The sequence below is a fragment of the Aphelocoma coerulescens genome, unplaced genomic scaffold (assembly GCF_041296385.1).
Source record: "Aphelocoma coerulescens isolate FSJ_1873_10779 unplaced genomic scaffold, UR_Acoe_1.0 HiC_scaffold_97, whole genome shotgun sequence".
NCBI lineage: Eukaryota > Metazoa > Chordata > Aves > Passeriformes > Corvidae > Aphelocoma > Aphelocoma coerulescens.
In genome coordinates, this window is record NW_027184078.1 from 345,924 (window position 1) to 360,334 (window position 14,411).

A 14,411-nucleotide genomic window follows, 5' to 3' on the forward strand; every position below is an offset into this window, starting at 1 on the left:
GAAGCTTTCAAAAACTGCCTGTGCAAAAGCAAATTTTGTCCCCCAACACACACAGGATCCCCAGCAGCAGTGTCTTAAAGATGCAGTAAGAATTTTTGGGGCACAGATGATTATGGGATATATTATCATTATGAATAATGATAATATATCATTCCAAGACAGGACCTAAGGGGCATTTGTGACACTCTGGGGCCTCATGGAATCAAGGATTCCACCAATGTGACACAGTGAGGCCCCATGGAACCAAGGAGCCTTGGTGACAATGCAGAATCTCATGGAAACGAGGGAGCATTGTGACACTGCAGAATCTCATAGAAGCTAGTGCTTATTGTGCTCTTGTTCAATGAAGAAGAGCATTGTGACACTGCAGGGCCTCATGGAACCGAGGGGCCCATGTGCCACAGAGGATCCAAGGAGGTCATTGGGACACTGTGGAACCAAGGGGCCAGTGTGACACTGCAGGGCCGAAGGAACCAGGTTGGCATTGTGACACTATGGGGGCTCATGAAATCAATGTGACATTGTGGGGCCCTGTAGTGGGTTGATGTTGGCCTGACTCCAGGCACCCACCAAAGCCTCTCTCTCACTCCCCTCTGCAGCTGGACAGGGGACAGGACATACAATGAACTTGCTGCTGCTTGGAGAGAGTTGGGGGAAAGGGATCTGGGGTCTGTGCCCAGACTGTGATGAGCCCATTGGAGCCATTGCCGTGGGTGATTCTGTCTTGCATCAGGTCCATGGCTGGAGTCAAGGCCAGGTGTTCCGGATTGGCCAAATTTAGAAATATATCCTCTGAGAGAAGGCACAACCACCCCTCCCCCCACCAGGTTCAGGAAAAAAAAAATTTTCCTCAAAGGAAAGTGAAAGAGATAAAAGCTATTTATTTAACAAACACACGGGAAAAGGAAAATAATGCTAAATAATAAAATCTTTCGCCATGGAGGAAAAACCTGGGAAAGTGTTAGAGTCCTCCCTTTGGTCTCCTCAGAGCTGGGCCTTGGCCCAGGGCCAGGCCCTCTGTGCCCAGTGGAAAGTCCTCCTGATGTGCTCTGATGTTAAAGCAATCAAGCAGTCCAGCAGAAAAGGGAGAAAATCTGAAATTCTAGGGAAGGAAAAATTCAACTCTCAGTTTCTCTCTGGAGAAAAAGCAGCTGAACCACTGGCCAAAAAACTGTCCTGGGCACAGCAAGCCGGGTGCTTCCTCCCTCCCCTGCCACAGCTGGGAAAACAAATTGCTATCTGTGTATGACCTTGAACAAGCTGCAAACTGCTTTGAAAAAGTTTTGCTCAGTTTTCCTTCCCCCTCTCAGGCTCAGTTTAGAGGCATAGAAAGGCACAAAAATTAATTTCTGGGCATAGGCAGCGATATGGGATACACATCATAAGGTCACCCCAAGACACCAGGGCAAGCCCTGCTCCTCCCTGCCTGCACCGTGGGGGAATCCCCCCATGGGCACAGACCATGCTGCCCCTGGACAAGGACCACCCCAGGGGGCTGGGATGCCCCCGTCTCCATCAGCCCCAGCCCCGCAGCCCCCAGGGATTGCTGCTCACCTTTGGCATCTCTCTCTGCAGGCCCCTGCAAGGAAAAGAAAGGCAGAGGTGGGAGGCAGAGTTCCTGCACAGCTCTGGCTTTCCCTGCTCTGGGCTCTGCAGTGAAGATGATGGGCTGAACCTGCACATCTCACTGGCAGAGGGATTTTTCTGTCCCAGCCTTCACAACCCTGACTCCCCTTTCCCAGCCTGGCTTCTCCGAGGCTCTCAGCAGCTGTGCTCAGCCAGAGTGTGGAGGAGCCGTGCTGGCTGCACTCAGGGCAGCTCAGAGCCTCAATCCTTGTTCCCAGAGGATGGGAGCCAGTGTGTGCCTGGGGCAGGGATGCATTTGGTTTCTCTCTACACATTTTGGCATTCAAGGACAGTCATCCCTTTGGTAAAGGTTTTGTCGTCTCAGCAGCTTTACATCTGTCAGTGACAAAGGAAAAGGCTGAGAAGCTCAGCTTTCTTTGATATGGGGTAAAGAGCTGACCATCCTAAACCAGCAGAGGTCAGACAGCAGCAGCCCTGTGTCAGGATGCAACTCCAGACTGAAAATCCAGAAATTTCTTGCCATATCTCACAAAAAAAGTAGGTGGCTGTAGCCAGGAGGAGGAGAGACATGACCACCAACCTTATCATGATGTCTTTGTAAAATGTCTCCAGGCACATGGGATTGGTATCTGTGTGCACAGAAGCTGTTTGGAAAGAGGAGGGTGTTATGGGGAGTGGAAGCTTTGAGCACAGTATGCCCTTAGAGACAGGCCAGATCTTGGCTGATGATCCTCCCAGTGCCCTAGTGCTAGAAGCTGAGCAGCCTTGGCCCAATGCTGAGGGACATTGGGTGTGAGGGAGGGAATCACTCACCAGCAGTGGATGTCCCTGACTGAGAGATTAATCCGCTGCCTGAGAGGAGAAAGGGACAGGGAGAGAATCTGCAGCTCCTCCAGGTACTGAGCCACTGTGAGGACCCCCAATCCATCCTCTATCAACTGTGGGGATCAATAAATGAATGCCCTGCACACCTGTGGCTCTGCATTAGATCTGGCACCACCACTCTGCCCTTTCTGTGATGCTGGGGCAGGAGAGGAGCAGGATGCTCTGCTGGGACTGGCAGGAGTGTCCCTGGTGCCCAAGGCTGTGCTGAAGTGCACCCTGACCCCCAGCATCCCAACTGCCCAGGGACATGCCATGGGGCAGGGCAGGATCCCCTCCCTCAGCTGGGGTCTCAGGAGCGCTGGAGTGTTTCCTATGTGTGCCCCAGTGCCACGACTCACCTGTGAGACGCAGATTCTGGGAAGCACTGAGGGCAGAGTTCCTCACTCGGTTGCTGTTGTCCTTGTGCTGGTACCCACATATGAATGTCCCTGCACTCTCCCCTTTCATGTTGAAGTGCATGTAGTACCTCCCCTGCCCCTGTTGGGCTTTCAGGCTTTGCACCTGCACCCTGTCCTTGCAGAAGATGATTTGGGTATCAGCAGACTTCCAGCCAGTTATGCACTAAACCAAAACCTGTTCCCCTTCCTGTGCAGCAGCAGGGTTCATTTGGAAGGCAGGAGCTGGGAGGTCACCTGGAGATGAGAACACAGGGATGGCCTGAGAGAGTGTTGCTGATGCAAGTGCAGAATCTGGGAGGGGAAGAATTTCCTCTCCAGGGGTTCACACATGTGGGAAAAAAGCCCTTCTCCCTTCCCATCTCCAGCCCCACACAACTCCCCTTACAGGACCTATCCCTGTACTCACCATGCCCTGGGGAGCTGCAGATGTCCTGGGCCATCACACCGGCACCTGCACCATGGGGCACAGAGGGGTTTGGTCAGACAGGCAGCAGCCCAGCTCAGCCCCGTGCCCCTGTCCATGTTCCCACTGCTGATTCTTGGCTGGGCCAGCACCTTCCCACGCATGCAGCTCCATCCTGCATCTCCTTTGTCTTCCTGGCTTGGCAGCTCCTCAAGCCCATTTCAGTTGGGTTTGTAGTTCCAGGTGGATGCGTCTAGCTCCCTAAAGCACCTGCCAAGTTTCACACTATGACCTGAATCCCCTGAGAGGGTTTGGAAATTGCCCCTTTTACTCAGAGGTGCATGGGAGCTGGAGGAAGCACTGGTAGTGAGGAGCCTGGAGAGCTGGAGTGGGAGTGCCCCGGCAAAAAGCTGAGTGGTGCTAGAGACTGGAGCTTGCACGGCCGAGTGAGTCCTCACAGGTAAAACAGCTATGGAATACGAGGCTGCAACTCATCTCCTAGCCAGTATCCACTCTAAGAGAGGTGAGACTGTAAAAGATCGGGATCTCTATGCCCTAATAATGTGGGCCCAGGAACAAGGGTTTTTGAAATGCACTTTGCTTTTGCTTTCGACCGCAGAGTGGTGGGAAGTTGGAAACAGACTATGGAAGTCCACAATTGAGGGTGGAAAGGAAGGTAAAGAAGCTAAAGCTCTCGGATTAACACGGAGAGCTGTGACTAATACCCTCGCAGAAATGAAAGCAGAGAGGAAGGTGGCTGTGGCAGCTATGGAGGCACTGGGGGGTGGTGGCCCCAGAAAAGAAAGAGAGGGGGGTCTCACGGAGAGGTGGCCGGAGGCAAGGGTGGAGTCCAGAGTTGTGCCATTCTTCAGGTCAACCGATGAAGGGAACAGCAGCACCTGTACGCTCGCTGCAGGAGCTGCTGGACCCAGCAGGGAAGGAAGTTACCCTGCAGAAGCCTGAGGGAGAACTGGAAGCGAAGGCAGAAGCAGAGCCTCCTGACTCTGGAGGTGGGGCGCAGGTGAGCAGAGGAGAAACGAGCGGTCCTAGCTGCCAGCCGAAAAAGGCAGCGTGCCACCCCCCTCTGCCAGACAGCAGATCATCGTCCGACTGCAAAGCAGCCTCTACGACTTTGTCACCTGCAGAGGCAGAGCCAGCCAGGGCTGCCGGGGGTCAGCCCCAAGAGGAGGAGAAGCACCGACAGATGATGCATGAAGTAATGAAGAAGCTTGCTGAATTGTCTACGCATCAGGACGCGCTGGAGTCTAAGGCTCGCGAAGCCACACCATCAGCATCATGGCATCCCATGGACCCACCAGTCAAGATGGCCACCAGAATTCCTCCATTCCCATTGGGACAACTGGGCACAGGGCCTACAGCCCTTCCCTCCCAGCAAGAGGAGGTGCAGCCATTGCCTCTGTCAGCCCTGACAGCAAAGACTGATCCATTGCAAAGGAGATGGAATGGAGTTGTCCGTAACACAATCATTGAAGGAGATTGGCAAGCCGTAGATGCCCTAGCCTGCCCTGTACTGATACAGGGGGACACCACAAAGTGGGAACCCCATGACTGGAAGATCTTGCAGCAAGCGAAGCAAACGGTCACCACGCACGGCCTCTGGTCCAAAGCTACACGGAGCATCCTGCAGTTTATCTTTACAGCAGATGTCCTGTGTCCTAATGATCGCATCAGCATCGCACAGTTGTTGTTGACCCCTTCACAGTTCCTGCTCTGGGAGCAAACATGGAAGCGGCTAGCACAAGAAGAAGCTAGCAAACACCAAGGTGATACGCAAGACCCACTGTATGTGATCCAAGCCAACATGCTAACTGGGAATGGAGCTTATGGAGCGACGGTGACGCAGCTGACCATGCCCACAATCATTCATCAGTTGTCACGGACTCTTGCCCACAAAGCCTTGTTGTCAGTATCCGAAAAGAAGAAGTCTCCTCCATATGCGGCAGTCCAACAGGGGCTGTCAGAGCCATATGGTCAGTTCATTGACCGTCGGTCAGCAGCCTTGAAGGACGCAACTGAGCTCTCCAAAGAGCTCCAAGAGCAAATGTTCCGGACCCTTGCCTTTGAAAATGCTAATAGGCAAACTAAGATGATTCTTGCCACGCTGCCCCAGGGAGCAGGAGTAGATGAGATGCTCGTGCGTGCTAGCCGTGCGGAGGCGTCATCTCAAACAGCTGCCTTTACCGCAATGCTGCAGAATGTCCTGCAAGAACAGGGACAAGTCATCACCTCAGCGCTGATGGGAGGGGCGCAAAGTAAAAAGGGGGTGAGGGCTGCTGGCCCACTTCCTGGTCCCCAGACAGGCGGAGTAGCCTGTTTCTGGTGCAGTGAAGAGGGGCAGATGAGGCACACTTGCCGGAAAAATGGTGTGGTGCCACAACTGCAATTCCGACACCCACACCACCATAGCATACCGCCATGCGGGAAATGGCCAGCACAGCACAGTGGGGCCGCGTGCCAGGACACGATTGCCCCAAAGAGCCACGAGTTGAGTGCAACCCCGGTGGTTTCCTTCAACAGAACCAGCCAGCCACCCAAGGGAGCCTTGGAGTGGATGTGGCAACCTCAATAGAAGTCACACTGACGAACCACCAGGTCACCCTGATCCTGACCACAGCCAAGGGCCCCCGTCATCAGACGGCCCTCATCTGGGTGGTCTACTTGTGGGGTGGTCATAAACCAGCTGGCAGGGAGTAGTGGTGCTGCCTGAAGTCATCAACGCCAACTACACCGGCAAAATTAAGATCATGGCCTACATGCTGCAGTCACCTGTGACTATCCCACAGGGCAGTCCATTGCCCAAATCATCCCCATTCCCCTAATGACCAATGGGGAAATCAGCAACAGCAGTGTCCACAGAGACCACACTTTTGGGTCCTCTGGGTTCGACATGTTTTGGACGTTGAACCTGGCCCAACGACCTCAGTGGCAAGTGATCCTGTGAAGGGGGGCAGAAGCCATCAAAATACGGCTGCTTTTCAACACTGGGGCTGACGTCACCATAATTAACCAGGTGGTATCGCTACCTGGTTGGAGACTGGAAAAACCAGCAGCCCAGCTGGTAGGGATGGGGGGAACACAAATCCCCCAAGTAAGTGCAACCCCAATTGCCCTAGAGTTTGAGGACAATCAAACCATTGTGTGTCGGCCCTATGTTATGAAGCTGCCTCAGACCCTGCAAGGCCTGATCAGACGTGACATCCTTGCGCAGCTAGGCCTTGTGCTCACCACGGACCAGCATTTATGCTGACGGCCAATGCCGATCAGCCGCCCATACGGGCTCTCACCTGGGTAACAGATGATCCTGTCTGGGTCGAGCAGTGGCCAGTAACAGATGAAAGGCTGAAGATAGTAGAACAGCTTGTTGCAGAACAGCTAGCAGCAGGACACATAAAGCCTTTGGTCAGTCCATGGAACACCCCCATCTTTGTGATCCCAAAGAAGTCGGGAAGGTGGCGCCTCCTTCACGACCTTCGACAAGTGAATGCGTGCATGCAAACTATGGAGGCGCTGCAACCTGGGCTACTGGCTCCTACAATGATCCCAGCGGGATGGCAAATCACTGTAATTGACTTACAGGACTGCTTTTTCACAATCCCACTGCATCCAAAGGACACAGAATGTTTTGCCTTGACAGTGCCCACAAAGAATCGCAGTGAGCCTACTAAGCGCTACGAGTGGGTTGTCCTGCCCCAGGGGATGAAAAATTCCCCCATGCTGGGTCAGCTATATGTTGACTGGGCGCTACGTCCAATTCGACAACGCTACGCAGAAGCACTCATCTACCATTATATGGATGACATCCTGATATCTACTGCTAAAGAGTTCCCAGATAAAGAGATGCAATGGGCCAGAGAGCAACTGCATGAGACTGGATTAGAGATCACCCCCAAGAAGATCCAGCGGACTGCACCATGGAAGTACTTGGGCTGGCTCGTATCAGAATTGCTAATTAGGCCCCAAAAGATCAAGCTAAACACAGAAATCTCCACGCTCCATGATGCGCAACGGCTGCTAGGAGATCTGCAATGGGTCCACGGAGTCGCGGGAATCATGAACACTGACCTTACCCCCTTCCTGCCATGGCTGCATGGGGCGAACGCTGCTGAACCTCGAGAATGCTCCCTGGACCAAGCAGCAGCTCTCACCAAGGTCACAGATAAGCTGCGGCACACATGGGTGTCACGCAGAGAAGAAGGAATCCCACTTACCATCCTCATCACCCTGACCGGTGCAGAGGGTTCACATGCCATCATCCACCAATGGCAAAAGAAAAAGGGGGAGGATATCTGGATTCTCAAATGGATCTTCCCGCTGACTCAGCCACGCTTCAGACTACAGTCCAGGGTGGAGATGGTGGCGCTTTTAATCCGAAAGAGTCGCAACCAAGTGGTGGAGTTGGATGGCAGAGAGGCAGAGGACATCAGTATACCGGTCCGGACAGGGGACTTGGAGTGGATGCTACGCCATGCAGAGGCACTGCAAGAAGCTCTGCTCAGATTCACTGGCATGGTCCATAACAAGCGCCCACAGGGAAGGCTGGCGCAGCTGCTGGGGTGCTATGAGTGGCTGGACCGCCCGCTGAATGTAGATCGGCCGGTACTTGGGCGCACAGTGTTCACGGATTTGGGGAGGAAGACAAAGCAGGCCACCTGTGCATGGAAAGAGAATGACCACTGGAAGACTCATGTCATAGTGGGAGAACCGGCCAACAGCTTGCAAACACTCAAACTGCACGCCATGATATGGGCATTACGACAGTGGTCAAATGAACTGGTGAATGTAGTCAGCGACTCCCTATATGTTGTTGGAGTAGCCCAACAGATCCATGATGAAGAAATCTGGCGTACTAACAATGAACATTTCGGCAGACTGCTTATCACGTTGCAGCATACCCTGCAACAACGGACACACCCCTACTGTATCCTACACATTCGGAGCCACCAGTGGAACATTGGGCGGGGAGAGGGCAATGCCCATGCAGACAAGGTGGTGACCTGTGCCCCCATAGTGAATCTCCCACCTGCGAGCATTTTTGAGCAAGCCAGATGTAGCCATGATTTGTTCCACCAAAATGCAAAACACCTGCAGAGACAGTTTAGGATCCCGCTGTTAGAAGCAAAAGGCATAGTGTTGAAGAATGGTTAGAGGATCATGGACATGGATCATTGATAAAGCCGAAAGGTACAGATCAATAAAAGAGCTGTACAAGCAAAGGCCTGCATGACCAAAGGCCTGCATGAGAAAATGCCTGCGTGAGAAACAGGCCTGAGAACCAAAAGGGAGTTTTAAGGAGGTACAGTGCTGTGCTGATAAGATGTACTGACCATGAGAAGGGAGGAAGAACTTTGATTTCTCAAGTTAAAACATAAATAATAGAAGCTTGCCAAATGTAGTCTTTTATCTAACCCAATTATGTACAAACAAGAATGCACTTTCGTAAGTTTAAACCAATTAAAGAACTGATAAGCATGTACACTCAATACTATATAAGTGCCTCTGTATTGCCAATAAACAAAGCTTGCTTTATCAATCACATTGATTGCATGTCTTCCCCCACCGAAGTCAGCAGCATAGTGCGGGCTTGTCCCCGCTGTAGCCATCACAGCCCTGGGTTAAGTGTGGGGGTTAACCCCAAGGGTTTGAAAGCCCTCAAGCTCTGGCAAATGGATGTCACTCACATCCCTGAGTTCGGCTGACAGCGCTATGTGCATGTAACAATTGACACCTTTTCACATTTCCTGTGGGCTACTGCTCAGAATGGAGAGAAGGCATTGCATGTGGAGCGGCATCTGCTCTCTTGCTTCGCAGTAATGGGGGTACCCAAAAAGATCAAAACGGACAATGGGCCAGCATACACCAGCGGTCGCCTAGCCAGATTTATGCAGCAGTGGAGGGTAGAACATATCACGGGGATCCCACACTTGCCCACCGGTCAGGCACTGGTAGAGAGAGCCCATCATACACTAAAAGAATATCTTGCCCAACAGAAAGGGGAAGAGATGGAACCAAGTAAATGGCTAAGCAAACTGCTGTTTACATTGAACTTCCTCTCTCTGGCCGGGGATAGGGAGGAGCCTCCAGTGGCAATCCATCATCAGATGGTTTGTAGCATCGAGCAGTCTCTTCCAGGAATAAGTGTTTTGTATCGTAACCCTCAAACAGGTTTGTGGGAAGGTCCCAGCCCAGTGCTATTTAATGGCCAAGGATATATGTGTGTTTCCTCCCCAGAGGGACTGCTGTGGGTGCCCAGCAAGTGGTGCCGTGCTACGCATGCAGGACCCCGAAGCAAGAAGGCACAGTCAGCATCGGCTCCTGAGGAAAGTAACGCCACTACTACAACAGCTGGAACTCTGGGACCCCTGTCCCAAGAAGCCTTGGGAGAGGCTGCAGACGTGGCTGAGTGAGGGGGCTGAGAACTTGCCAGGTCCACCACTCTCTGTAGTGGGGGAAATAGCGAGACCCTGTGGTGAATGTAGCGGCTGCCCTGGGTGGTTGCTAGTGACTTGCGGTGGTTGTTGGCGGACCCTCTGGGCACACAAGCTAACGTTAGAAAGCAGGTGGTATGGTGGTATATGAGCCCGCCTTGTGTGGATCGTGATCAAAGGCAGAACTAAGAAGGGGAACTGTGTAACTTCTTGGGTATAGCACCAGACACAGAGGTAGAGTGGGGAATTGTTTTTGACTGTCTTGAGACAAGGGTATTGGCGGACATCTTTGATCGGCTGTCCGCTCATTTAGACTGAGTGAAGGCAGTATGGAGGGTGGCAGTGTTAGGGCGAGAGTGTAGCACACAGGTTCATGTCCCACGGCAGCATGTGGTGGCCCCCAAGCGCTGGGAAGCGACAAAGCAGCACTGGGCCCGCAAATATTCTGAGAGGTTTGCTTCTTGTAAGCATCCTAACCAGGTCGCACGCAATGTTGACACCAATCCAAAAGTGACAAAACATGTGGGTCACCCTAGCTAATTTAATGGGGCAAGACTCCATGTGTCTGAGCCTGGCCACGCCGGGGGACCCATTCTGCACCTGCTTAACTGGGGTCCCATATTTTAACCCACAAGACTTCTGAGGGATGCTAGACAACAGCTCACTGATAGGGAACGCCACAGTCAATGGCAATTGTTCAGGGCTGATCGGACTCAAGCCTGCTGGCAAACTGCATTCTTGAAAAGCATCAATGTCACCATGGGGACACCCAAAGAGTTAGATCTACTGGGTTCCACAAACCAGACTGGGGATGGTTACATGACATTCAAGCTGCCCACTACTGGTCCTATGTTAATAGGCACCTTTGAACCCTCTTGCAGACTGGTTTCTGAGAAACTACAAGTCCGAAGCAATTTACTACCGAATCAATCTCACAGGTCAAGCCCCGAAACGCCTCTACAGTGGTACGTTCTTAATATGCGGGGACCGCATATGGAATGGGGTTCCCACCAGCCCACATGGGGGACCGTGCTACTTAGGGAAACTCACCCTGTTCCACTCAAACCTGCATCAACTCTTAAACTGAAACCAGGGTGCAGCGTTCAGTCCATGAGCTCAAATGTGTAGGGGACTGAAGAGTCTCATAATCTGAAGGCCATGAGTTCGATCCTCACACGGGGCACCATTTGACACTTTACTGTGCCATAAATCAAGTCTCTCCTGATGGGAGAGAATTTGCTGAAAGTCCTTGCAAGGAGTTTGAGAGATAAACCGAGACGTCTCCTTTGGTTTCAATGCTTCCAGATAGTTGTTTATTAAGTCTTATCAGAGGAACAGACCCACTAGCGTGACCCAGGTACAGCATAGAAGGAAGAAAAGTAGGAGTGAGAGCAATTATCAAGATTTACACAGCCTTTTAAAGATATTTTAACCAATAGTTACTAAAAATGTACATTATTTTCACTTTCCTGCCAATTATTCAGTAACACGACTAGGAACTTTGGAATTTTCTATCCAATCAATCCAAACTACTTTTACTGCAGAGCATGGAGTAGTAGAAGAAGAAGAAGAAGGTTTGGAGAACAACAACAATCCTCCATTTTGATATTTTTTACTCTTATCTACTTACTACAAAAAGAAGCCTAAAACCTCTAAATTTTTCACCTTGTAACAATTTTACATAGTAGTCTATCACCTAATTCACACCACTGTATTTTCTAGTTCTTGTCTGATCATTGGTAATTTTTTCCAAGCTTGGAGGTTAAAACAGTGTTGTTCAGGGGGGTAAGAACCCTTAAAAAGAGGCAGAGAAATATTCTTGGAACTCTGGGTTCCTACATTCTCTGAAAAAAATTTTCATTCTGATACATAATGTCAAAAAATTCAGAGCTGACACTGTAACAGATCATTATTTTCCTTCATTAACTGTCCTGGTTTTTGGAGACAAAATTTTAGGAGGAAGCGCTCTGGAATGAGTGCCTCCTCCAAAGGAAAAAGGGCCTTCCCTTTTCCTCCACCAATGGGACAAATTGGTAACAATGAGCAAAAGTGGGAAAAAAACCAAACTGTTTATTAACATCAAAAAACCAGGGTAGAACAGAACAAACCCCTCAAAATACAACAAATGCCTGGAGAGGGAACAGACACATGGGCTCGGACCAGCCAGGGCCACCCTGCGGGCCCACCAGGACCACCCCACAGGCTCCCCAGATTGGAGAGAAGGGAAGTGAGGCAGGGAGGCAAGGGGGAGGGAAGGGAAAAAGGACAAAAAAACCCCAAACACAACCTTTTTCCACCTAGCTGGAATAAAAAAAAAAAAAAACAACAAAAAAAGCAGCACAGCGCTCCCGGCACACTCCCTCTCAAGCCCCACTGAGACCCTGAAGCCCCAGAGTTGTTGGGTCGAACCGTTCAACTGCCCTGCACATGGGTCCCATGGCCCCGCCCCCCGGGTCCATCTTAAAGACACAGCGCCTTTGGGCATTAAGCAGATGCTTATGGAATAAAAAAAACCAACCTCATAACATCACCCCAGGACGTTACCTTTGTTTGCTAGACACAAATTAAGCAGTAGCCCGATTACAATGGGATTTGATCACTGACTTTACATTAGTGACCTTTGAAATGCAGAGCAACCTAGTCATCATCATCAAATTCCTGCACTATTAGCAGAGGCTCAGGGTCAAGCTTTGCAGTAGCAGGGCCTGTGGAGAGGAAGGGAATGAATTTCCCTTCCTGACTGTTGCCATCCCCAATGCTAAAAGTGTAGAGAGTTGCTCCCTTATGGGCATTGTAAAATCTCAGCTTCTTGGCTGAGATGTTCAGGAAGATCCCAATCTTGTGCAAGTGCCCACTCACACTCAGACGGGTCAAACGATCTGTGTAGGCCCAATAGTCTCGTCCATCTGCCAGCCCTATGGCCAAGAAGCCATTCTGAGGGCACAGAGTCAATGGCCCTTTGCGAGTCACAGATTCCCGGGCAATACCCAAGGCCCAGCTCCTTCTTCTCCCAACAGACACCTCCCAGCAGTGTTTCCCAGATGTGTATCCTTCCTTTGCCAGCACAAACAGATGGGAATCAAATCTCTTCTCATTGCTGGGCACATGTCTGATGACACCAGTATCTTTCACACTCTTCCCATCTGCAGAGATTTCCAACCTGGGATGAGCCGTGTCAGCATCCAGGGTGACATCCCCTGCAATGGTCAAGTCAGGCCATGAGGAGCAGAAAACACAAGCTCTGATTTTCTGAGCCTTTCCCTTCTGTGCCCTCAGTCCCCTCCCATTTGTCCTTCCCCCCTCCACACTCAGGTGCACTCAGCAGCCTCTTGCCTCAGGGCACCTCCAGCTTCTCCCTCCCCTCCCACCATGTCCCTTCCTTGGGCTGCTGCCAGAGAGAGTGGCAGCCTGCAGGCACCAAATGCCAGGCACTGCTCCAGCGCTGCTGGGACTGCAGCAGGCAGCTCCAAGGAGGCAGCTGTGGGGCTGAACCCCCTCTCCCTCCATCTCTGCATTGCTGGGGGGTGGTCTGAGGACAAGGAGCAGGAGTTGGCAGCAGCTGGAATGAGGTTTGGGTGTCAGGATTAACTCTTTGGCAAAGTCTGAAGGGGATTTTCAAGCTTTAAGCAGTTTCTTCTCAAAAGTGTAAGCTGGCTGTGCCTGCTCCCCACAGCTGAGAGGGCTCCTGACAAGAAAAGCAGGGCCTTGGGTGGCACACAGCCATGATAGAAGTCGTGAAAGAACACACTTTCCCTGAGTGTGTTCTTCTCCAAACAGCTCTCTGAGAGGGTGGGATGTGTTTCCAGAGCTGCACTCAGGCTCTGAGGACTCACCTCCTCACCTGCCCTATGCTTACCTTCGTAGTGCAGTACTTTGAAAAATTCTGTGGGAAAAGAGAAAAGCAGACAATGAGCAGATTTGTCAAGGTTTGCTGGGCCCCCAAGTGTTCAGACACAACCCAAGCTGTTGGCCAAAAGGACAAGGTTCACCTGCAGTAACACACTTGTTGTCTCAGTTGGGGAACACCTCTAGCAGCCCCGGGCCATTCTCCAAAGGCAGCAAAGCCGGAGGCACTGGGGTGCTCAGTCCTTTAGCAGCAAGAACTCCAACCAGCCCTGAAATCCAGGCAGGAGTTCTTAATGAGAAGGAAAAAGAGGCCATGCTGGTGGTAGGGGAGAAGGGATAGGGAACATGGGAGATGAATTTCCATGGAGAGACCTCTCTGGTTTGGCCATAGGATGGGAGGAGCTGTAGCTGCAGGGCTCTTCACTGGTCCCATCTGCTGTAGGGATGGACCTTCCCTACCACAGCCCAGCTGCTGCCTGAGTATCTCCTGATAGAAACTGACAGTTCTCCAGGGAAGCACTTCCAGAGTGCCTTAAAATCTGCTCATTCTTTATAGTCATTTCCAGATTCTAGATGGGTGGTCCAAACAGAATTGGCCAACTGTCTGTTCTAGATGACACTGAGGCCATGCTCACATGCCCCTGCTTTCCCCCTTCACACACAATTATGTTAGCCAGTTCTGTTCCCTGGTCAAGTGAAAACAGTAAAGTAGGGTGTGTGACAATTTTGTTTCCCAGACATGGGGCACATGGCTCCAGCTTGCTCCCTCTGAAGTCTGTGGAGGTCTAGGAACTGCTGTGAGATGAGCTTGACCTCTCCTTCCTTTTCAGATGGGAAAGTGAGGCC

General features: G+C 51.5%; 2 protein-coding genes across 3 annotated transcripts in view; both read right to left on the minus strand.

The window, feature by feature from the left end:
* The window catches only part of LOC138102647 (uncharacterized), a 77,099-nt gene extending 74,168 nt beyond the window's left edge, over positions 1–2,931 (minus strand). Inside the window, exon 1 of the mRNA XM_069000369.1 lies at positions 2,811–2,931. Coding sequence (XP_068856470.1) covers positions 2,811–2,931 — 121 coding nt within the window. The remainder of the gene's footprint in view (positions 1–2,810) is intronic.
* Positions 2,932–11,004: 8,073 nt separating this feature from the next.
* LOC138102625 (butyrophilin subfamily 1 member A1-like) overlaps positions 11,005–14,411 on the minus strand; it is a 28,188-nt gene continuing 24,781 nt past the window's right edge. For both annotated transcript variants that reach the window (XM_069000341.1, XM_069000342.1), the window contains 2 exons: positions 13,576–13,602; positions 11,005–12,916 (listed from right to left, as the gene is read on the minus strand). In XM_069000341.1, coding sequence (XP_068856442.1) covers positions 12,357–12,916; positions 13,576–13,602 — 587 coding nt within the window. In that variant the 3' untranslated portion in view covers positions 11,005–12,356. The remainder of the gene's footprint in view (positions 12,917–13,575; positions 13,603–14,411) is intronic.